This window comes from Mustelus asterias, chromosome 26 (assembly GCF_964213995.1).
Source record: "Mustelus asterias chromosome 26, sMusAst1.hap1.1, whole genome shotgun sequence".
In the NCBI taxonomy this organism is placed as follows: Eukaryota; Metazoa; Chordata; class Chondrichthyes; order Carcharhiniformes; family Triakidae; genus Mustelus; species Mustelus asterias.
The window spans coordinates 34,336,752-34,361,259 of NC_135826.1; the positions used below are offsets into that span (position 1 = coordinate 34,336,752).

General features: G+C 43.2%; 1 protein-coding gene across 1 annotated transcript in view; it reads right to left on the minus strand.

The window, feature by feature from the left end:
- Positions 1–220: 220 nt before the first annotated feature.
- zap70 (zeta chain of T cell receptor associated protein kinase 70) overlaps positions 221–24,508 on the minus strand; it is a 94,461-nt gene continuing 70,173 nt past the window's right edge. The window contains exons 6-13 of the mRNA XM_078198784.1: positions 21,042–21,073; positions 20,316–20,376; positions 17,146–17,317; positions 16,510–16,716; positions 12,998–13,190; positions 10,485–10,625; positions 8,707–8,819; positions 221–851 (exon numbers count right to left, since the gene is read on the minus strand). Coding sequence (XP_078054910.1) covers positions 755–851; positions 8,707–8,819; positions 10,485–10,625; positions 12,998–13,190; positions 16,510–16,716; positions 17,146–17,317; positions 20,316–20,376; positions 21,042–21,073 — 1,016 coding nt within the window. The 3' untranslated portion in view covers positions 221–754. The remainder of the gene's footprint in view (positions 852–8,706; positions 8,820–10,484; positions 10,626–12,997; positions 13,191–16,509; positions 16,717–17,145; positions 17,318–20,315; positions 20,377–21,041; positions 21,074–24,508) is intronic.

Sequence of the window (24,508 nt, forward strand, 5' to 3'; positions counted from 1 at the left end):
CGGAGGAAAACAACGCAGACACGGGCAGAACGTGCAAACTCCACACAGACAGTTACCTGGAATCAAACCCAGGTCCTTGGTGCTGTGAAGCAGCAGTGCTAACCACTGCACCACCTGCTGCGCTAAAGATGTGTTTCCATGATGCACTTTAGACAAAAGTGTATCATTACGCTTTAAGACAGGAGTTGTTTGAGACAATCCACTTTTGAAGACTCTAATTCACCATTTTCTTTTCAAAGATTTTAGCGATCCTTTATTTTTAATTCTGAATTAAAATTATTGCCATTGGAAGATTAGGAACATTCCATCATAAGGCACAATGTTTGCAATTTTGTAACGGGGGCAAACTGTACGTTTGATGTTGTACATCATTTATTTGTATCATTTCTAATTTAATATACAATATTGTCAAATAAATGTATCAGCACAACACGTTACACCTTTACCGCTTTAAAATGTGACATTTTGCAGCACTGCTTCCTGAATCTCGCTAAAATCAAAAACCTCACATAAGCAGATATTTATCGTTCCAGTTTGATAACGGTTTAAAATTAGATCCACCATTTAAAAAGCAAAACAATTTTCTTCTAAGTTGTATTACGTGATTAACCAAAAAATTATGCTGAAAATCAAGGTTTATAGTCACTGAAAGCATTCATAGCCACTGCCCTCAAGGATAGCAGAAATAGTAATATATTAGCTGATAAATGTAATGTCATTGCTTGTCTGATATACTATAATCCTGGGTATTTTGTCAAACTTTTTCATCGGTCGACACCTTCTGTGTTATCTGATAGTGGTAATTCCGCATGGCCGTCTCAACCTCCTCAAATCCAGGTCGATCTTCCCACCTGCAGAAGCAAACACAGTGGAACAGATAGTGGATTTTTCAATTGCAGTGGTCAATACTCCAATGTGCACATAGATATTCCAAAGCTGGGAATCGTCGAGGGAACAGATGCAAACTGGAGGAGATCCCAGAATTGTCCAGCCCTTAAAGAGGATATATTGACATCTGATTAGCTATAGTAGTATAGAGTGTAGGACTAAAGGTGACTTCCACCAAGCTAAGGGCTAGTACTTTGTCACACATCTTTGGTGGGGTCCATAAAAATAACATAAGTCTAGATTCTGCTTCAAGCAATTATTGCCTATCTGCAAACAACGTTTCAGTTATATCACAGAGTTGTCCGTTAATGTCACCTCCCCCTACTCATTCTCCGATTCATTTAACCGCTCGAGCACTCATAGGCATACATTCAGGTACTGAGTAATTGATAGTGCGGAATTACGAAGAGGAATTGGCAGTAGCAGTGAAGCAGCAGGAACCTGTGACTAGAGGAGCAGCATTCCTTTCTCAGATGTGTTGCTTAGGGATTTGGGCATCTCAGGGTGGGAGGGATGGGTGGAGCAGTGGTGGGGTGGGGAGGAGCCAGGGTGGCACAATGGTTAGTGCTGCTGCCTCTCATCGCCAGGGACACGGGTTTGATACTGGCTTCGGGTGACTGGCTATATGGAATTTGCACGTTCTCCCTGTGTCTGTGCTGGTTTCCTCCGGGTGCTCCGGTTTCCTCCCACGCTCCAAAGGTGTGCAGGTTAGGTGGATTGGCCATGCTAACTTGTCCCATATTGTCCCAAGATGTGTACATTAGGGGATTAGCCATGGCAACTGCGCGATGTTATGGGGATAGGTTGCGGGGTGGGCATGGGTAAGTTGCTCTGTCGGAGGTTTGGTGCAGACTCAGTTGGCTGAATGGCCTCCTTCCGGATTGTAGATATTGTATGAAGAAGGAACATGAAAGAGTCTACTCGTCACTGCTCTGTAATAAATGCAAGAATGGCTTTGCCAGCTTACAGTCCACCATGTGGTGCATAGCAATTCCAAGAGCAACTCACAGGGAGTCCCCTGTGACATAACCCCCCCCTCCCCCTACCTCTCCAGCATGGCTGGAGTATTGCTCATGAAAGTGCGTACTGCTGCCCTGGAAACATTGGCCTCCACTCGATACAAAACTGACTTGTCTGGCTTCAACATGCTGGGGAATCGTATTGAGAGAAACCAGAGCAGGAATTCACAGATTTTACAATGCATCTTGTTCTCATTGCCTGGAGCAGGCATGCCAAGGTAGACGTAGGATTTACTTTCTAGCTTTGCTTTGCCATTGCCAAGAGCCGCAGAGGGGGCAATCAAATGAAAATGTTTGCTGAACTTGACAGCTGAGGTAAAACCTCCCCAAGAGTGATGGAACAGCATAATAGTTTCCCAGAACAAGAATCTGGAGACGTAACAAAACTATTCCATATCTGTAATTCCAAGTAGAGAAAAATAAACGCCCTTGTCAGTCCTGCCTGACAGCATCAGTGGAGTGATGGCACAGTGGTTAGCACTGCTGCCTCATAGTATCAGGGATCTGGGTTCGATTCCTGGCTCGGGTCACTGTCTGTGCGGAGTCTGCACGTTCTCCCCATGTCTGCGTGGGTTTCCTCCTGGTGCTCCGGTTTCTTCCCACAGTCTGAAAGATGTGCTGGTTAGGTACATTGCCCACGTTAAATTCTCCCTCAGTGTACCCAAACAGGCACCAGAGTGTGGCGACTCGGGGATTTTCACAGTAACGTTGTTGCAGTGTTAATGTAAGCCTACTTGTGACACTAATAAATAAACTTTAAACAAGTATTAGCCATTCAGGAATTTGTGCAATTGTTTATTTTCAACCAAGACTTTGATAGCCAGAAGGTAAATTAAACATCGGCATTGGTGAACCTTTTACCCGCAGAGGAGGCAAAGGACTCCATTAGCTTCTGCATCTTTAATAACAGCCCAACAGCGTCCAATATAAATTTGAGTATTGCTGTGGATTTTCAAAGATTCACAATTGTTTTTGAGAGTTGTTTTTTGCTGTTAAACTCTTGATTTATCTTGTTAAATTTTGATTTGATTTATTATTGTCACATGTATTAACATACAGTGAAAAGTATTGTTTCTTGCATGCTATACAGAAAAAGCATACCATTCTTAGTGAAGGAAACGAGAGAGTGCAGAATGCAGTGTTACAGTCATAGCTAGGGTGTAGAGAAAGATCAACTTAATGCAAGGTAAGTCCATTCAAAAGTCTAACAGCAGCAGGGAAGAAGCTGTTCTTGAGTCGGTTGGTACGTGACCTCAGACTTTTGTATCTTTTTCCCAATGGAAGAAGGTAGAAGAGAGAATGTCCGGGGTGCGTGGGGTCCTTAATTATGCTGGCTGCTTTGCCGAGGCAGCGGGAAGTGTAAATAGAGTCAATGGATGGGAGGCTGGTTTGCCTGATGGATTGGGCTACATTCACAACCTTTTGTAGTTCTTTGCGGTCTTGGACAGAGCAGAGCTGTGATACAACCAGGAAGAATGCTTTCTATGGTGCATCTGTAAAAGTTGGTGAGAGTCATAGCTGACATGCCAAATTTCCTTAGTCTTCTGAGAAAGTAGAGGCATTGGTGGGCTTTCTTAACTGTATTGTTGGCATGAATACTCAATGCATTTTAAATAGTGATTGCTGCTCGATAAGAATTGTAACATTTCATATGGATCACAGCAGTTGGAAAGCTGTATTTCACATGCTATTCTTCACAAACATCCCTGCAGTCCCTTTTCACCTTCAACATGTCTGCTTCAGGTGATTCTCATGAAATTGTTGCTTGTGAAATTAGCAATGTACTGAAACTTAAGGAAGGAAATCTGCCATTCTTACCTGGTCTGGCCTACATGTGACTCCAGATCCACAGCACTGTGGTTGACTCTTAACTGTCCCTTTGAGGGCAATTAGGGATGCCCACATCCCATGAGAAGAATTTGGGGACGGCACGATGGTTAACACTGGACCCAGGTTCAATTCCGGCCTTGGATCACCTACTGTGTGGAGTCGGCGTGAGTTTCCTCCGGGTGCTCCGGTTTCCTCCCACAGTCCAAAGATGTGTGGGTTAGGTTGATTGGCCATGTAAAATTGCCCCTTAATGTCAGGTTGACTAGCAGGGTAAGTACATGGGGTTATGGGGATAGAACCTGGGTGGGATTGTTGCTGGTGCAGACTCAATGAGCCGAATGGCACTGTAGGGATTCTATGATTCTATGAGTTTCCAGTTCTGACAGCAGGAGCTCGGGATGGGGTGTAATGCCTCATCCTGTCAGCTTGGATCTAGTTTGATCGAGCCCAAGATGGGCTCAGCTTGTCTCAGCTTGTCAGCTTGGATCTTGTTTATCCCTCACATGGGTATTGTATACAACCACGCAAGGCATATACCACAATATATTCAGGAAGGGTCCATTCAAACCATGACTCCAGACAATTCCCCTTTCTTAAGTAACCTTTCATTCTGGTAAAACTGCAAACACACTTTTAATAGTAGCCAAAAATAGCATTGTAGACACCTCAAAGGTGTGCTTCTAGCAAGCACCATAACCAGAGATAAACATGTTGTATTGAGCTCCCACTTGCAGCCACATAGATGATTCCTAGGGCCTCTGTTGACCTTTAACATCTGGACCATGTTAACACCTGTACAGGTAGTCCTGCCCTGTGTGTCAAGCAACCCCAGGTTCTGCCATCATTACCTGGCCTGGCCTACATGTGAATCCAGACCCACAGCAATTTACTCTGAACTGTCCTCTGAAATGGTTTATCAAGCCATTCGGTTCAAAGGCAATTAGGGATGGGCAACAAAGGCCAGCCTTGCCGGTGACCACCACATCCCTTGAAAGAATCAATTTTGAAAAAGGAAACTAATAATCAGGGCAGGTTAGAGGGGTTCATGAAAGGCTGCCCCACAACGATTCTCCAAAGGCAAAAAATTCTTGTCTATTCTATCATTGTTATGTTCAGTTCTATGACGTGACAGCAGACCTGGTAGTAAAGGGCAATTTTTTGCCAGTCAGCTATCCCCCTCTTCATTATCAGCTTGAGTACAGTGAAGGACTGCCACTCAATGGAAGCATTTTGGCTGCTACCTAGACATTGAGCATTCAAGTTGGCGTGTAGCAGATGGTAGGTTCTTTACGCAGAGAGTGGTTGGGGTGTGGAATGGACTGCCTGCAGTGATAGTGGAGTCAGACACTTTAGGAACATTTAAGCGGTTATTGGATAGGCACATGGAGCACACCAGGATGATAGGGAGTGGGATAGCTTGATCTTGGTTTCAGATAAAGCTCGGCACAACATCGTGGGCCGAAGGGCCTGTTCTGTGCTGTACTGTTCTATCTTCTATGTTCTATGTTCTCTATGGTGTAACTCTGTGACAGGCTGGTGAAGCAGAGGCAGGTCTCCTCTGACATGTTCAGAGAGGTGTAGTCCTACATGAAAACATAGCTTCTGGTGTTACCCCGCTTATCTGTGTTCTGTAGCACCACATTCTCTACACTACCACAGTACTTCACTGACCATAAAACATCTCGAGACATCCGGAGCCTGTGAAAAGCACTATATGAATTCAAGCCTTTCTTTTAGCATATTCAGTAAACCAAAAGAGAGTCTCACCCTCATCACTTTGCTTACTGCAATTTAATCGTAGTAGCAAATAAGCATAGTGTGGGGAAAGCCAGAGAGTGTGACATTTTTAATGAAGCTAATACAAAGAGCAAAGTGTTGCCAAATATTACTGCAAAAGTAAAAGAAGTTTGCAATCAAATTCTGTAACAGTCAGCTTGACTTAACAATCTTAATGCAGTTGGCCAGCACAGTGGCACAGTGGCTAGAACTGTTGCCTTACAGCGCCAGGGACCTGGGTTCAATTTGGGTCTTGGAATTGAATCTGGTCTGTGCGGAGCCTGCACGCTCTCCCCATGTCTGCGTGGATTTTCTCCGGGTGCTCCGGTTTCCTCCCACAATCCAAAGATGTGCGGGTTAGGTTGACTGGCCATGCTAAATTGCCCCTTGGAGTCAGGGGGATGAGCAGGGTAAATATATTTGACTATGAATGGAAATGGAAACCATGTAGGATTATGCATAAGCAGAGTTGCATCTTACCTCATGTAGCTTGCTGATACTCTAATAGTAAGGGGCAGAATTCATTATAAAATTGAATCTGTAAGCATTTGAGACAGGGTGAAGTTGTGCACATTTGGAGCTTGTGGAGGAGATTGTGCTGCTCAGTGAACCCTCAGAAGCCCGAAAATGTGCGTGTTTTTGGTATACAGCACCTTCAGTGTTGGCTTCACCTTTACGGTGAATAGGCAGTCAATAAGTTCTTTGTTCAGACCATAGAATTCCTACAGTGCAGAAGGCGGCCACTCGGCCCATCGAGCCTGCACCCACAATAATCCCACCCTATCCCCTGAGATTGGAAGGCAACGGCAAACCACGCCTAATACAAATAGCTCAGAATGTAGCACCCACAGACAATGAGCCATGGTCTTGCCTTCAGGCAGAGTACACAAAGATGAATTATGAAGATGGATGCCCAGGGCTTCTCCTCAGGGTGAAGAGAAAAAATAAAGGGTGAGTTACTTTGGATTTGTTTTACACACCTGTGGCACCATCAGCAGAGAATCACCAGCAGTTCCACAGCCCCATTTACATTTGACTATGAATGAAATTGGAGACCACGTAGGACTATGAATGGGCAGAGTTGCTTGTTCATCCGTGTGTGCTCTGCCTAAAGGCAAGTCCATGGCTCGTTGTCTGCGGATGTTTCATCCTGAGCTGTTTGTGACAGGCGTGGTTTGCCAATGCCTTCCAATCTCAGGGACAAGGCAAGAAGGCAGGTCCCCAAGTCCACCTCAGCTGGAATGTGATTCAAACTTGTGCTGTTGGCACTATTCTGTACCACATGTCTAGCCATTTAGCCAACTCAGCTAACTGTGTCTCCCAATGGCAGGACTGAAATAATTCCTAATGACCATTCCTACAAGATGGGGCATCACAGTGGCACAGTGGTTAGAACTGCTTCCAGGGACCCGGGTTCAATTCCAATCGGTGCAGCCTTGATGGGCCAAATGGCCTCCTTCTGCAATGTAGGGATTCTATGAAGATTCCATGACAAGGAAACCAATGAAGAAACTACTTCAGTGGAACTTATCAATGATCCCATTATAAATGAATAGAGCTAAGTTTTTGATTGCTAAAAGCACAAATTTAGCTAAGTCGAGTGAGTTTATAAATGGGAACATTTGAATATTTTAAGGAACCACACTTAGGATTTTTCTGCTTACATTTAGGCCCCATTTGAATTGACATGAACAGTCAAAGCAGTTAGCTTTTAGAGTACAGTTATTAAGGATTGTGTCGTTTCCTGTTTGCTGTGATGATGGTGTCAAGCAGTACAACAGGGGCACAGAGAAACCAATTTCCATACTAACTGACATTTTATATCTGCTTTGGACAAATATAAGAATATTTGATCATCGAGCAACTTATGCTGGAAGGTTATGAAGTTTGATGCAGAATTTAAACCTACTTTGTTGAAACTTCCCTTGTGAAAACTTAAGATATTACAAGCTTAGTATTTCTGCCACCACAAAACCACTTCTAAAAATAATCATCAAGCAACACTTACTGTCATGCATAGCACTGCCATGTGATTCTTGAGTGTGTATGCATGCATTTAGCCACATTCTACACCAACACACTCCACTGTCACACATTTACTAACACCTCATTCAGATGAAAAACATTGAAAAAGTCTAACAGCGATCTTGAATGTGAGCACATAAGTAATCACGTGTCGAAACGTAAGGATTTATTTCCTTTAAAAATGAAGCTAAGTCAGGACTTGAGAGGGATCTGATGGTTTCGTGAGATGCATAAGGCTAAAAAATTATCTTTTCTCTCATTTCTTCCGTTGATACTCTCTAATATGTTGTGGATTGTTCAAAGTCTAAGAAAAACTTTGGGTTTCATGACACTGTCTCAAATGTCTTCCAATGTCATGGTTCCTCATGCTCCAGTTCCTGCTGAATTCAGTAAGAAACTGGAATTTCTGGACGCTTTTGTTAGTATGAGAAGTTATTTTGAATCATAGAATTCCTACCATGATCCATCAATCCTGCACCGACTACTATCCCACCCAGGCCCTATCCCTGTAACACCAAGTATTTACAATGCTAATCCCCCGACACTAAGGGGCAATTTAGAGTCACAAGTAGGCTCACATTAACCCTGCAATGAAGTTACTGTGAAAATCCCCTAGTCGCCACACTCTGGCGCCTGTTTGGATACACTGAGGGAGATTTTAGCACGGCTAATGCACCCAACCAGCACGTTTTTCAGACCGTGGGAGGAAACCAGAGCACCCAGAGGAAACCCATGCAAACATGGGAAGAACTTGCAGACTCCGCACAGACAGTGGCGCAAGCCGTGAATCGAACCCGGGTCCCTGGCACTGTGAGGCAGTAGTGCTAACCACTGCAGCATTGTTTACATCTGTGGAGTAGCATGAACAGAAGGCCATGCTTCTGCCGTGCAATTTGCAACTTGCGTATCTCATGCTCAGTGTAAAGGAGATCTGTTGCTGATACCTCTAGCCAGTGTAATCAAGATGACAGTCAGTTATATACCAAGAGCAGTGCTTCAGATAGTAACAGATAGCGGTGTATTTTGAATATTCCCATGATTGTAGTCTGAGTTTAGACAGGAAGTGTATTTTGTTGATTAAAGGCTGAATACTGAAGCTGAGGGAATGTACTCTCTATAAAACATCATTCATTTGTTGATGGATATCTAGAAATCCATTTGAACTTACTTGTAAGTCCAGCAGTTTTGCATCAGTTCATGCATTTCATCTGGACACTCAGCAGGGCGTTCCAATCGACCTCCTTGCTCAATAAAACTAACAACTTCTGGCCCTTTCATTTTCTGTAAAAGAGAACAGATTCACTTAGCAGAACTGACTTAAAAGCAGGGCAGCTGATGTACTTCTGCGGCTGGGAGATTAATGATACATTTCAGATGATTTTCAGAAGTAGTCTTGTTTGGTCATAAACTACCCCATTTATATTCTTGATCCTACATTACAATAGCGACTACACTCTAAAAGTATTGTATGGGCTGTAGAGTGCTTTGAAATATCTGTTAAGACCATAAGAAAGAGGAACAGGAATAGACCATTCAGCCCTTCGAGTCTGCTCTTTCATTCACTAACACTCACTGGGTGAAATTCTGCAGCCTCCTAGTTGCATGTTTCCCACTAGTGAGAGGTGGCACGTTGTTTGCAAGCAGCAGGATTCTCTGGTCCCGCCACAATCAATGGGAATTCCCATTGACGTCACCTCACGCATGAGAAACCCACGAGCGGGGAAGCGATGGGAGAATCCCATCGGTGTGAACAGCCGGAAAATTCCAGGCACTAAATCCACTTTCCTGCCTTCTCTCCACATTGCTTAATTCCCCTACTGATTAAAAACCTATCAATCTGAGCCTTGAAAATATTCGTGAAAGGCGCTATATAATTGCAAGTCTTCCTCTTGCCTTTCTGAAGATATATAATTCGTGTCAACAGCCACCCATAGAATTGCACCCGGCAGATATCTGGCCTTTGCTCAATGACCAATTTGGAAAAGCACCAACAGGTTGACACCTACATAACCCACACCCCCGACCAAACAACTGCTCGCAGGAAAGGAAGATTGAAGATTGAGGGGGATATGTGATAACACCAGCAGACTGTGATCACAGCATTCTAGAGAGATTTCTATCATCCCCAAAGCAAAATCAGATAATCATTTTCTAGTTTCGCCTTTAAAAATAAATCCTGTTCAGTTTGTCCAAACTATATTAATCTTAAAAGTCCTTTATGGAAAAGCCATTAAATTACCCCGAAGACTGGGTTGTGCGGCCGGCACATTGGTTAGCACTGCTGCCTCACAGCTCCAGGGACTCGGGTTCAATTCCCGACTTGGGTCACTGTCTGTGCGGAGTCTGCACGTTCTCCCCATGTCTGCGTGGGTTTCCTTTGGGTACTCCGGTTTCCTCCCACAGTCCAAAGATGTGTGGGTTAGGTTGATTGGCCATGCTAAATTGCCCCTTAGTGTCGGGGGATTAGCTGGTGTAAATATATGGGGTTATGGGGATAGGGCTTGGGTGGGATTGAGCAGAGTGCAGACTGGATGGACCAAGTGGCCTCCTTCTGCACAGTAGGATTTTAAAAAATTATTTATAAAGTTTATTTATTTATTAGTCACAAACAGCTTACACTAACACTGCAATGAAGTTACTGTGAAAGTCCCCTAGTCGCCACACTCCAGCGCCTGTTCAGGTACATTGAGAGAGAATTTAGCATGGTCAGTGCACCTAACCAGCACGTCTTTCGGGTTGTGGGAGGAAACCGGAGCACCCGGAGGAAACCGGGGAATCGAACCCCGGTCGAGAATCGAACCCCGGATCCCCAGTGCTGCGAGGCAGCAGTGCTAACCATTGTGCCACCGTGCCGCCCTATGATTCTATGAAACATGATCTAAGGTGAAGTAAAGTGTTTGTGATCACTGCTGCCCACAATAGCACATAAACATGACATGAGCTTACCTTATATGGCTTTTGTCCATAGGTCAAAGCTTCCCACATGGTAATACCAAAGCTCCAGACATCAGCCTTGCTGGAAAATTTCCGGAAGTTTATACACTCTGGTGCATACCACTTGACTGGCCATTTGCCAGCAGTTCGAGCCTAAGATCAAGCAAGATAAAATTTCACTTAAACATTATTTCGGAAATGCTACCTCTATAACTCAGTATCACATAATGTACTGAAATGACACTATGAGTTACACCAGGCCTAAGATATTCAAATGATGATGAATAAGGGTGGGTAACTCAGCTGTGATGCGGCCATTGACTTCGCCATCTGAGCTTCTTTTGCTCTACTCCTTCCCCGTTCTCCACACTTAAATGTTGTGAATAATTCCCTCTCCCCATCCACAAGCAAAATACTGTGAATGTTGAAAAGTTGCAATAAAAGCAAAAAATATTGGAAACAATCAGCAATTCTGTGGAGAGTGTAATGGAGGCAACAGACAAATGAGAGGTCATGGACCTGAAACACTGGGCTGAATTTTACCCAAAGGGTTAAAGTCCCATCGCCAGGGCTGAAGCGTGAGGGAATCCTACAGAGGATCGACGGCGCAGCAGTGCCACCCCAAGCAGTGCCGATGAAGAGGCTGCAGCTGCAAGGAGAGTGGCGAAGTGGAATCTGGGAATGCAGGGACCATGCAGACAGGCACTGGTCTTTGGTGGGGGAGGGGTCTCAGCAGACAGGCAGCACTGTTGCCATGGGGGCAGCTATGGCAGGGGGTGCGAGTGGGGGGAGCACTCTGAGTTCTATGGAGTACCTAAAAGGAAACTCCCTCCTCCATCCTGGAGTCCAGTCACACATCCATGCCCCCAACATGGGTGAAATGCCTGGTGATGTGGGAAGTCGTCCTTAATTGCTCACAAGTGACTCAGTTGGACTCCAGGTGGGTGGCTTTTCTGCCAGCATAGCAGCAGAAAGACATTGGGCATGCCAGACGATGCCTTGCCATGCCGTTTTGCCACACTACTTATCTCCCAGCCTCTCTCCAAAGGCTTAAATTCTGGCCCTAAACACTCGCCACAGATGCTGCTGAATATTTCCAGTGTTTCAGTCCACCATCAGTATAAACCACTCTATGTCGATATGCACTCCCTCAAACCTTACATCATCTCCTATACCTTCTGACACTAACCTTCTGTGTTTATCTCCATCAGTAAAAAAGCTTTCAGATGCCTTGGACAACTTCACTGATACTCCTTCCCTAAACCACACTACCCCCTTTGCTTAATTATCTTTTTGCTTTAAAAGCCTCCTGAAAATTTGATTCTTTGACAGAGCAGCAGCCCTCAGAGCCCCTCGTTAAAGGCTCAACATCTTTTCTTCCCATCCTCTACAGGGAACCTTTTTCTGTATGAAAGGCATTATATATCTGCAAGCTGCCACATTAGGGAACTGTAACTGGGGCAGGCACTCACTCAACCCCAGCTTGTGTGCACGTGTGCTCACAGCAGATAAGGATAGAACTTGGCTCAGTTGCTATGCTTTTATGGTTAACGAGTGCCAACGCTTAACACCATATTCACATATGAACAAATGGCTATATTGGCATTTAAACACAACCAAAGTCCAAGGAACTATACCCTCTAAAAAGATACTTTTTAAACTCACTTCACGAGATGTGGGTCAAGCCAGTATTTTTTACTCATCCCGTATTACCCTTGAGAAGGGTGCTGGCGAGCCCCATTCTTGAACCGCTGCAGCCCATGCGCTGTAGGGTTTTTTTTTTAATTAATTCTTGGGACAGGGGCATCATTGGCTCACCAGCATTTATTGCCCATCCCTAGTTGCCCTTGAAACTGAGTGGTTAATTAGGCCACTTCCAAGGGCAGTTGAAAATCAGCCATATTGCTGTGGCTCTGGAGTCACATGTAGGCCAGACCGGGTAAGGACGGCAGATTCCCTTCCCCAAAGGGCATCAGTGAACCAGGTGGGTTTTTCTGACAATCGACAATGGTCATCAGTAGATTCTTAATTCCGGACTTTTTTTTTTATTGAATTCAAATTCCACCATCTGCCGAGGCAGGATTTGAACCTGTGTCCCCAGAACATTAGCTGAGTTGCTGGATTAATAGTCCGGCAATAATACCATTAGGCCATCGCTTCCCCCTGTGGTGCACCCACAGTGCTGTTCGGGAAGGAATGAAAAGCTTTGAGAGAGGAGCAGAGAAAATGGGTCAAAAATCTCTCTGTCAACGATTGTTGGCTTTTAATTTGCGCACACGGAGAGAAGATGCTGTGACTTTTGATCAAACAGATTAAATCATCCACAGCTAATATGGTACAGTGTGCATAATTAACCATTTTACTTTTGGGCATGTTCCCACATTGGGGTCCATTATATGCCCTGACTAGCAACTATGAAGGGACCCCCTACAGTGACTTTTTCCGAGTTAAATCCCACAGAATATTCTCTGATTATTCAGCTCCAGGCACTCTGAATATTTTAACTGCATTGCCATGAGGTTTACCTTGTAGTAGCTGTCATCAGCGCCTATTGCTTTGGACAATCCAAAATCGCTGATCTTGGCATAATGCTGATTGACCAGCAGTACATTCCTGGCAGCAAGATCCCTGTGCACAAAGTGATTTTCCTCCAGGTACTTCATCCCGATAGAAACTTGGTGGAGTAATTCAATAACATTTTCTACGGTTATCTGATCTCTGGCAAGAAAAATGTATCAGGAGAGATTTATTTTTAGCTAATTTGCTGGAGATACTTTCCATCAATATAGATACTTGAAGTGTACCTTAGATTAAACAATATTTATTTCTTTTTATCCAATAGTGATACAAAATCGAGAATGGAATTATAGGTGAAAACAAACGTCTATTGCAAAGTCGGTACGGGGTCTATTGCAAAGTCAGGGCGGCACGGTGGCACAGTGATTAGCACTGCTGCCTCACAGCGCCAGGGACCCGGGCTCAATTCCCGGCTTGGGCCACTGACTTTGCAGAGTCTGCACGTTCTCCCTGTGTGGGTTTCCTCCCCACAGTCTGAAAGACGTGCTGGTTAGGTGCATTGGCCATTCTAAATTCTCCCTCAGTGTATCCAAACAGACGCCAGAGTGTGGCGTCTAGGGGATTTTCACAGTAACTTCATTACACTGTTAATGTAAGCCTACTTGTGACTGATAAATAAACTTTAAACTTAAGTCATGAAAAGACATAACCAAATAAAGACATCTATCTAACATTTGCACCAATTATCCTTAATTAGAAAATGCTGTTCCTCAAAAAAGTTAACTCTTCCAATTATTACGCTGATCTGTGGTTTGTCATAACATAGCGTCATGATAAGTTGGCCTCACATAGAATCCTACAGTGCAGAAAGAGGCCATTCGGCCCATCGAGACTGCACCAACCACAATCCCACCCAAGTCCTATCGACATATCCCTACATATTTACCCACTAACCCCTCTAACCTATGCATCCCGGGACACTAAGGGGCAATTTAGAATGGCCAATCAACCTAGCACGCACATCTTTGGACTGTGGGAGGAAACCGGAGCACCCGGAGGAAACCCACGCAGACACAGGGAGAATGTGCAAACTCCACACAGACAGCGACCTGAGCCGGGATTCGAACCCAGGTCCCTGGAGCTGTGAAGCAGCAGTGCTAACTACTGTGCTACCGTGCCGCCCCAAAACTTTAAGACATTGAAAACTTTCATTTTGAATTGCAACACTTCTACAGGTACCTGGCTAGAGCAATGTGGAGACGTTAATAAATTATATTTTGTATGTTTTCAGGACAAACAATAAAGTATCAGCAGCCAATACATAGTTGATCTAGCTTCAATGTTGAGAGTACGCAAATTGTTTAAAGTAGTATCTTGTTAAAATGACATGCATAACTCGTGAACGAAAATGGCAAGCTGGTTGCTGCACAGATCACTTGTGGTTTAATTTTCAGTAAACCACTGAAACTGACTCATTTGTTAGTTTTACTACTTGAATTGAAAGTTGGTTTAGTGATCAGCAACAAACGTACATCCAATTTTGGTGTAAAATTCGAATTCTACTCAGAAACACTCATCTCTCTGTAAAGGGTCTTTCCAAAATATGTGGTCATTCTCCAGTACTGAACGATATTGGTCAACTAATTCTGGTGTATTGGACAAGGTTAAGACTGATCATAAGTGGCTGCTTCCATAGAATCATAGAGTCAGAGAGTTCCTACAGTGCAGAATGAGGCCATTCGACCTATCGAGTCTGCAATGACGCTCTGACAGAGCATCTTACCCCATCTCTGTAACCCCATAAATACTACCCCACTATTCCCCCTAACCTACACATCTTATTGGCACTAAAGGGCAATTTAGCACAGCCAATCCACCTAACCTGCACACCTTTGGACTGCGGAAGGAAACCAGAGCACCCAGAGGAAACCTACGCAGACAGGGGGAGAATGTGCAAACTCCACACAGACAGTCACCTAAACCCTGAATTGAGCCCTGGCACTGTGAGTCAGCAGCGCTAATCACTGGGCTACCGTGTGTTGCATAAAAAGATCCAAAGATGTGCACGTTAGGAGCATTGGCCATGCTAATATTCTCCCCTCTCTGAGGGAGGATATTACCTGAACAGGTGCCGGAATGTGGCGACTAGGGGATTTTCACAGTAACTCCATTGCAGTGTTAATGTAAGTCTATTTGTGACTAATAAATAAACTTTACTTTTACTATACTTTTTACTTTGAAAGAATACTGTGGAGGTTTTGCATTTTTTAAGCAAAATATATATTTTTTATTTGTTCAGGGAATGTGCACATAATTAGCCAGGCCAGCATTTATTACCCATCCCTAATTGCCCTTGAACTGAGTGGTTTGCGAGGTCAATTCAGAGGGCAATTTTTAAGAGTCAACCACATTGCTGTGGATCTGGATTATAAGTAGGCCAGACCGGATATGAATGGCACTAAAGGGCAATTTAGCACAGCCAATCCACCTAACCTGCACACCTTTGGACTGCGGAAGGAAACCAGAGCACCTAGACAGGCATTAGTGAACCAGATGGTTTTTTTCCAATAATTGGCAATAGCTTCATGGTCACCGTGAGACTTTTAATTCCAGATTTTTATCGAATTCAAATTTCACCATCTGCGATGGTGGGATTTGAACCTGGGTCCCCAGAGCATTACCCTGGGTCTCTGGATTACTAGTCCAGTGACAATACCACTGTGCCACCGCCTCCCCAAGAATAAAAGAATACTGCGGAAGTTTTACATTTTCAAGCAAAATATCTTTAACGCTGTAAGTTCTTGAAACTGAATTTCCTTCAGCATAATTTATCATTTGATTGCTCGCAGTGCTGTACAGCAGGAGGCTAAATGCAGATTGGATGACCGCCTTGGAAACTCTGCCATATTCCTTGTAGTTGATGTTTTTTCCGGGCAGCTTAGCGCATTGAGGTATCTGGAATCAAGTGACCTGAGTATCAATTCCCAGAAGTTTTCACCTCCCAGTCTCGATTGTGATTTTACTTAGAATCCCTACAGAATCATAGAATCCTTACAGTGCAGAAGGAGGCCATTCAGCCCATTACGTCTGCACCGACAACAATCCCACCTAGGCCCTATCCCCGTAACCCCATATATTCACCCTGCTAATCACTCTAACCTACGCATTACAGGACACGAAGGGGCAATTTAGCATGGCCAATGCATCTAACCCGCACATCTTTGGATTGTGGAAGGAAACCAGAGCACCCGGAAGAAACCCAGACAGACACAGGTAGAATGTGCAAACTCCACACAGACCTATCTGGTAAACAGCGACCATGTCCTACAGGAACAAGCAATGGGAACATCATTGATACCTGTTCAACTTCTCCTTATAATGCAACTTGGAGGAGTTTTTCGATTCTTGCCAGCCTTAGCCTTAGCTATCTACGCTATCCATTCTTTGGTAAGTGGGATGTGCTGCATTGAGAAGGGTGCATACTTATAACTAGGAATATACTATTTGCTCAAACGCTCACTTTTTGGAAGACAGAAATTTGTTGAGTGGACCTCCAGAAGCCATCTCCATTACCAGCATCAAATGTTCTGCTTGGCACACTCCGATCATTCGGACTATGTAGGGATTGTCCAGTTTCTGCATAAATTCAGCTTCTTTCATTAGTTCATCCTTTAATGATTTTTCATTGTCATTTTTCAGTATCTTGATAGCCACATCAATCTGCTTCCTGGATAAAAAGTAAAGACACAAAATAGGAGTTGCTTTATCTCACAGCAATGCACATGTATACAAAATTCTTAGTCTTTTATTGTCTCAGACAGTCACTTCTGATTGTTTTTCTGTCATTTTAACTGTATTAACTTTCACAATTTGTCTTTGCTAATATGTTTTCTGTTTCATTTTTTACTGGTCAACTGAATTTCTATGATGTCCAAGTATCATTCCACTTTCACATTTCTCACCATAATTTACTTCAGGTCTACATTGATCTGTTGTTTACTGAACAGCCTTTCACCTCTTTGATCATTTATTTTTCTGCCAATTGCTCCATCTGTCTTGAAGACCATGTTTTGAATGGCCACACTTACTGAACACTCAGGGAGCTTTTCCAGGGTGACATTATGAAATATGACAATTCTGCACTTAAATTACTTACTTTCTCATCCTATACACCCCCTTTTTCACACAGCCAAAGTTGCCAGATCCAAGCTCCACTTCATCTATCAGCAGGCATTCTCGCTTCAGATACAACGTCTTGTCCTTTAACTCTTCGGGGTCACTGTAGGGACTTACGTACGAATCTGCATCCATAGGAAGTATCCGACGCCCTACACATAAAGAGTTTGCAGATTAATTAAATACTTGAGCAGTCGATTGGTCATACAAGAACTTGAATATTGTTGGAAAGAGTGACATGTTGCCAAAGTTTTTCAGCTTTCACTCCTCAGGACAAATGCAAGAATGCCAAATTTCAAATGACCGCAACAATTTGTACCATAGGAGCGAAGGGTGCTGATTGATCGGCAAGTTGTCTCTGACTGGCGGGATTGGCAGAGAACTATATTCTCCCCAAGCTGTTGGACAATTGAAATAAAAAGGTTGGCCATATGCCTATTTATGATTTGCAGCGGTAGTGGATGCATTGGTTGTAATCTTCCAAAATTCCCTAGATTGGGGAGAGGTCCCAGCAGATTGGAAAACTACAAATGAACACCATTCAAGAAACCAAGGAGACCAAAAGCAGGAAACTGTAGGCCAAGTAGCCTAACAACTGTCACTGGGAGAATGCTAGGGTCCATTATAAAGGAGGTAGTAGCAGGACATTGAGAAAATCATAATGCAATCATGACAGAGTCAACATGGTTTTGTGAAAGGAATATCATGGTTGACAAATTTATTAGAGTTCTTTGAAGTCACAACAAGCAGTGTGGATAAAGGGAAACTAGTAGGTGGCATGTATTTGAATTTCTAAAAGATATTCAATATGGTATCACATAAAATGTTACTGCAGAAGATAAGGGCTCATGGTGTTTGGGGTGATACATTAGGGTGGATAGAGGACTGGGTAACGAACAGGAAACAGAGTCAGGTTAAATGGATCACGTTCAAGTTGGCAAGCAATAAAGGGTGGAGTGCCACAAGGAACAATGCAGGTCCTCAACTATTTATGATCTATATTAATGACTTAGATGAAGGATTGACTGTATTGGAGCCAGATTTACTGATAATACAAAGTCAAGTAGGGTGGCCAGTTGCAAGGAGGAAACAAAGGCTGTGATTTCCTGGCCTGTTCGCTATGAGCATTAATCCCATTTATAGCCACTAACTCATGATGGGCAAAAAACTATGACCCCTAGTTCTGTACACCCCCACTATAGGGAACATTCTTTCTGACTTTATCTTGTTAATCCTGTTAGAATCAAACCTAGAGTATGCCAGCAGCCTACTTGACTACAGTGAACAGCAGAACCGAGCCCGATCTTGCACTCATCTAATACTTAATCACGTGTATATTACTTAAGTGGGGTGACACTAGGCCGTTAACTGGGATGAAATGGTTGTTTTATGAGGAAAGGTTTGAGCAGGTTGTGTCTTTATTCATTGGAGTTTAGAAGAATAAGAACTGATCTTATTGAAACAAATACAATACTGAGGGGTCTTGACAGGGTAGCTGCTAAGAGGATGAGAAAACCTGCAACTAGGATGCACAGTCTAAAAATAATAGGTCTTCTATTGAAGGTGGAATTGAGGAGGAATTTCTTCTCTCAAAGGTCATTAGCCTTTGGAATTTTCTTCCACAGAGAGAAGTGGAGGCTGGATATTTGAAAATATTCAAGGCTGTTTGGCAAGTATTTGGTCTAAAGGAGAGTGAAGGGTTACAGAGGGCAGGCAGAAAAGTGGAGGCAAGACCACAATCAGATCAGTCATGATCTTATTGAATGGCAGAGCAGGCTCGATGGGCTGAATGGCCTACCCTGATCCTGCTTCTTATGATCTTATGACTTTATTCCAAAGACTTCCTGCAAATATTGGCAAACGCTTAATAACTTCTGAAAGGCAGAAACCAAACTGAAAAGAAAAAGATAGTTCCCTTTTTTGTGTATGCACAGCGGGCAGGCAACAAAGTATTTTAAGAAAATTCAGAAAGCGAATGACTAAGAGACAGAAAGCTACTAAGCCGCAAGACTCTAGGTTGGATATCATTGCCTTCTAACTACAAGATAAAGAAAGTCTTCTGGGACCAAATCAAAATCTAAGTCCCTGAGGTGAAAGAACAATGAGTTAATACCTTTTATGTAGAACTATACCTGATTCCTTCATGTGGATCAGTTTCCTATGCTAGCTTCTGGAGTAACCTCTGAACAGCCTCAAGGAAAGGATTTCTTTGTGAATTTAGATTTTGCATCACTTTTCCTTTGCTAGTTCCCACAGGCATTCTCCTGCTTTCAACTAATTACATAATTAAGTGTTAGATGAGTGCAAGATTGGGCTTGGTTCTGCTGTTCACTGTAGTCAAGTAGGCTGCTGGCATACTCTATATTTGATTCTAACAGGATTAACAGAGTAAATTCAGAAAAAATGTTCCCGATGGTATGGGAGTACAGAACTAGCAGTCATAGTTTTAGCATAAAGATAAACCTTTTAGAACTGTGGTGAGGAGAAATTTCTTCACCAAGGGAGTGGTGAATGTGCGGAATTCACTACCACAGAAAGTAGTTGAAGCGAAAACGTTGTGTGATTTCAAGAAGAGATTAGATATAGCTCTTGGGGCTAAAGGGATCATGAGATATGGGGGGAAGGGGCATCAGGATATTGAATTTGATGATCAGCCATGATCAAAGTGAAGGTGGAGCAGGCTCGAAGGGACGAATGGCCTACTCCTGCTTCTAGTATCTATGTTTCTATGTTTCTATAATCCATACCATTCCCCAGGGAAGAAGAACCCAACACAACCGTAAGAGGAAAGATGGGAAGATAGCTGGCAAAAAAAATGATGTTTAAAAAATGTATCAGCACCTTGCTTCGATATCCATTGTGGTTAACAATTAATGCTGGTTAAAAAAAACAACCCGCACAGAGGTACAAGTCATTCACCACCAAATACTGAAAGCTCCTTGTTTGAGCAAAGGGACTAATTTTCTAATACCTAGCCTTATAAGGCTACTCACTCACGCTGAAAGTCACAAACTTTGCCAGTGCCTACCCTCTCATTGCTCATTTCCTGGGTGTGACCACAAACAGCAGTACCAGAGAAAGATCTGGCAACCATGTTAACATCATAATCTCAGTAACATCCAACTCAACAGTGTTCCAATACAAACTCACCTCCCATTGGTTCCGGTGTATATCCATCAGGATTGCAGGCAAGACTGATAGCACTTTGTCTCTAAGAATCAAAGATTGATATTATTAGCAAGCTTAACCAACAATCTAAAAACAAGCATGTGCAAAACCCGGTGCTTACATATTGGTTATTCGCACATAACTTGCCAATGAAGAATGCTGTATAAGATTGAGTGGTATGGACAGAGTGGATAGTCAGACGCTCTTTCCTAGGGTAGAAAAGTCAAGTACTAGGGGACATAGGTTTAAGGTGCGTGGGGAAAAGTTTAGAGGAGATGTGCAAGGCAAATCTTTTACACAGAGGGTGGTAAATGGTCTGGAATGCGTTGCCTGGGGAGTTGGTGGGAGCAGGTACGATAGCGGCATTTAAGGGGCATCTAGACAAATACATGAATAGTTTGGGAATGGAAGGATAAGGACTCCGTAAGTGCATACGGTTTTAGTTCAGGCAGGCATCATGATCGGCGCAGGCTCAGAGGGCCAAAGGGCCTCTTCCTGTGCTGTATCTTTCTTTGTTCTTTGACACAAAGACATCAATATTACTTTCGAAAGGCTAGGAGAGCTCCTGTCGCCTTTTTCACAAGCAGTCTGTGGTCTAGCGGACAGACTACCTGTGAAGAGTTCTTCCAGTGAGCCAACATCTGCACAATGAGTCATCATTTCTGTAGAGTCTTGTAAAATAACAGAAAATATAAAAGATATACTTACATTGGGAGGAAGTGAAGGTGGTCTTACAGGTTCTATGAAATAAAAAGGTTAAAATCAATAAGTCTGACTTCTTCTGTGAGATGCTGTATGTTTAATAAAATTCACTTTAGCAAACCTGAGTAAATTCCTATTCTAAAATCCAAGTGGACAAAATTCCCTTTTCTTCCTTTTCTCCCCCTCCCTTCCTCCTCAAAAACTTCAAACCCTTAATGGAGTATGACTCAACGGAATTCTCTGAAGCCTCATCAAGTAAACATTGTTCACAACTGACCCTTGTCAGTTTATATTAATAAGCTTTTTGACTCCATAGACCTTCTAGCCTGAGCCATCAAGGATGTTTTACAAATCCTCTTTAATATTAAACTTTTATAAGTTAGAGCTGCTGCTTTAACTTCTTGAATATTTGACTATGTAAAGAGGTCTTTCTAACATGGATGCCTGTTATAGATCATTACCTGTCCTGGATGCGTCTTCCTAACACAACAAAGGTAAATGTGCTTTACATAGCTCGTGAGAAAATTCTGCGACTGAAGATGTCAACTGTGGGAAGACATCATCTGGCCTCCGGGGATAAGTACATATTCAGGGTTGTTTGCCTGGAACGTGGCCGGATTGTAGAGAAGTAAATTATTCAATAACCAAAGAGTTAGTATCTTCCTTGAGGAGAGGGTAATAAGGTAGATACAGTGATGGCTTAAAGAAAAGATGCCCAAGTAAAAAAGATTAGAACTGAGTTAATTCTCTGTTGGAAAATTGGCAATGGGATATGTAAAACTAGGCACATCTGTCTGTTGTCAAACCCCAGGAGGGAATTGGAAAGCAATGAAGGTGAACATGATAAAAGAGGCAAAGGAACTCCTGTTGAAGAGGAGTACTTCTTCAAGGTAGGCATTCCTGGAAGAGAAGTGGCAATGAACTGAAGCAGAGTTAATGGACATGATTTCCTCCCCTTAACTGCGGAGTTTTTCCAGCATTTTCATAGAATCATAGAATCCTGACAGTGCAGAAGGAGGCCATTCGGACCATCGAGTCTGCACCGACCACAATCCCACCCAGGCCCTATCCCCATAACCCCACGAATTTACCCTACTAGTCCCCCTGACACGAAGGGGCCATTTTGCATGGGCAATCTCAGGACGCAGATTGTCCCCGTCGTTTGCCATTGATGTAACGAGGTTCCTGCACAATAAAGTTGACAACCTCATTCAGGGTACATTTTCATCTCACTAGCGGGCTTTCCTGCTGTATCGTTTCCCCACCATATTTCTACGCCCCACCCCTGCCAGCATGATGACATGGGATATGCCTGGGGATATTTTTCTTCTAAGTGCTGGACAATATGGTGGGAAAAGCTGGCAGTGGAACTGGCATGCTGCACGCTGTCCTTCTCTCCAGCACTTAGAAGAGAAAATTGCACCCATAATCTTCAAACAACCATGTTTTAAAATCAGATTTTAGCTTACTAACTGCTTTTGCCTGTGAACCATATCTGTCGGGCAAAGCTCCTGTGTTTTAAAAAGACACATTTTCTTGATATTATGCTCGGAATTATTACTCTACACAAATAGTCACCTGAGGCCGGGATTGAACCCAGGTCCCTGGAGCTGTGAGGCAGCAGTGATGACCACTGTACCATTGTGCTGCCTGTCTTTAATCGTCTCAGTATCCATGAGAATGGGTTAGCATTGGGTTAAGACAGTTTGTATTATTGATAAGAGGATGTAAGTTGTTTGTACACCTCCATTCTGTATCTAAAGAAAGCGTTTCATTTGTTCACAATGAAATATAAATCTCTGGGACCAAAGGAAATAAGAAATAGACACTTGTCTCAACCTACAGCCCACATGACAAGAGCTACGAAGCTGGGGTGACACTCAATAGCCCTGACCCGTAGCCAATAAAATGGTTAATGTAGACTATTTCCTATTAAGGGACAAGGAAGAATCAGAATTAAGAATCACAGTTGGAAACTCAGAGTCTTCCTTGGCACAGTTTTAGAATTCATAGAATCCCTACAGTGCAAAACGAGGCCATTCAGCCCATCGAGCCTGCACCAACCACAATCCTATCCAGGCTCTATCCCCGTAACCCCACTTACTTAGTCTGCTAATCCCCCTGGCACTAAGGGTCAATTTAGCATGGCCAATCAACCTAACCCACACATCTTTGGACTTGGTTTTACCATTGCTTTAGTGGTCTAATCCTTCTGAGACACAATTTGACATCAGTTCCGAAGCAGAAGAAAAAGATCTCTGCTGTCCTGTCAGCATTCAAGGAACTCTAGCCCATGAAGGATAAGAAACCTCTCCACTGTCATTGCTGCTTTTTGTTAAGTACATCTAATATCTTATATAATAAATTTTGCTTAATTCACAAATACTAGTCGTTCATGGGTGGCATAAGGGCGGCATGGACAAGTTGGGCCGAAGGGCCTGTTTCCATGCTGTAAACATCTATGACTCTATACCTTGTCAGCTCAGGAATAACTGAGGACACCATTGTTATAAATTAAGAATTTGGAACGAGGAGATTTTAATGAAAAGGATTTGATACCTCCAAACCTCACTCAGGCAGGTATTTTTAGATGCACTGGCGTAATCTTTTCCTGTAACTATGTACAAAAGGTCTGCTTTCCTCCCACTTTGCAGATCTTGAGATGGAAGTGCTCCCTCATGTGGAGGAAGACTTTGCTTGGGTGAGGATGTGAGAAGCCCTGAGAGTTCAGTGAAGGAGAAGTCCAGGGCAGTAGGTAGCAACACAACCATTCCAGGATCAGTCATTCAACACAGGATGATGTTTAATGAGTTTGCCGGTTTGGAAAGGGTTACAGAAAGCAGTTACACTTTCAATGAATGCATTGTATTGAACTGTCTGACAGAAAAACAGCCTTCATACAAAAGTCCAGCCCATTGGGTCAGTCTGACAGCACATGATATTCACCTTTATGACACTTCACTGTGCTTTTATTTTCCAATTATTAACAACAGTAGAAATTATGGACTAAGTTTAGTGTTGATTGTTACATATTTTTTCAAACAGAATGAAAACTGATGAGTTCTAGAATGGGCAAGCAATTGGTTTTGCCACATTACCACCCTCAGGGTGAAGTCAAAAATTATCCTGAGTGTGTAATGAATAAACTACTGGAATATTACAATTTAATTACTGTTATCCTCATAAGTCTTACCATGCACCACACTTTCCACATATTCTATTGTCGCAAAACAAGTGAATAATAGCAGCATGGTGGCACAGTGGTTAGCATTGCTGCCTCACAGCGCTAGGGACCCAGATTCAATTCCCGACTGGGGTCACCACTGCCTGTGCAGAGTCTGCACATTCTCCTGCGTCTGTGTGGGTTTCCTCCGGGTGCTCCAGTTTCCTCCCACAGTCCAAAAGATGTGCTGGTTGGGTGCATTGGCCATGCTAAATTCTCCCTCAGTGTACCCAAACAGACACCGGAGTGT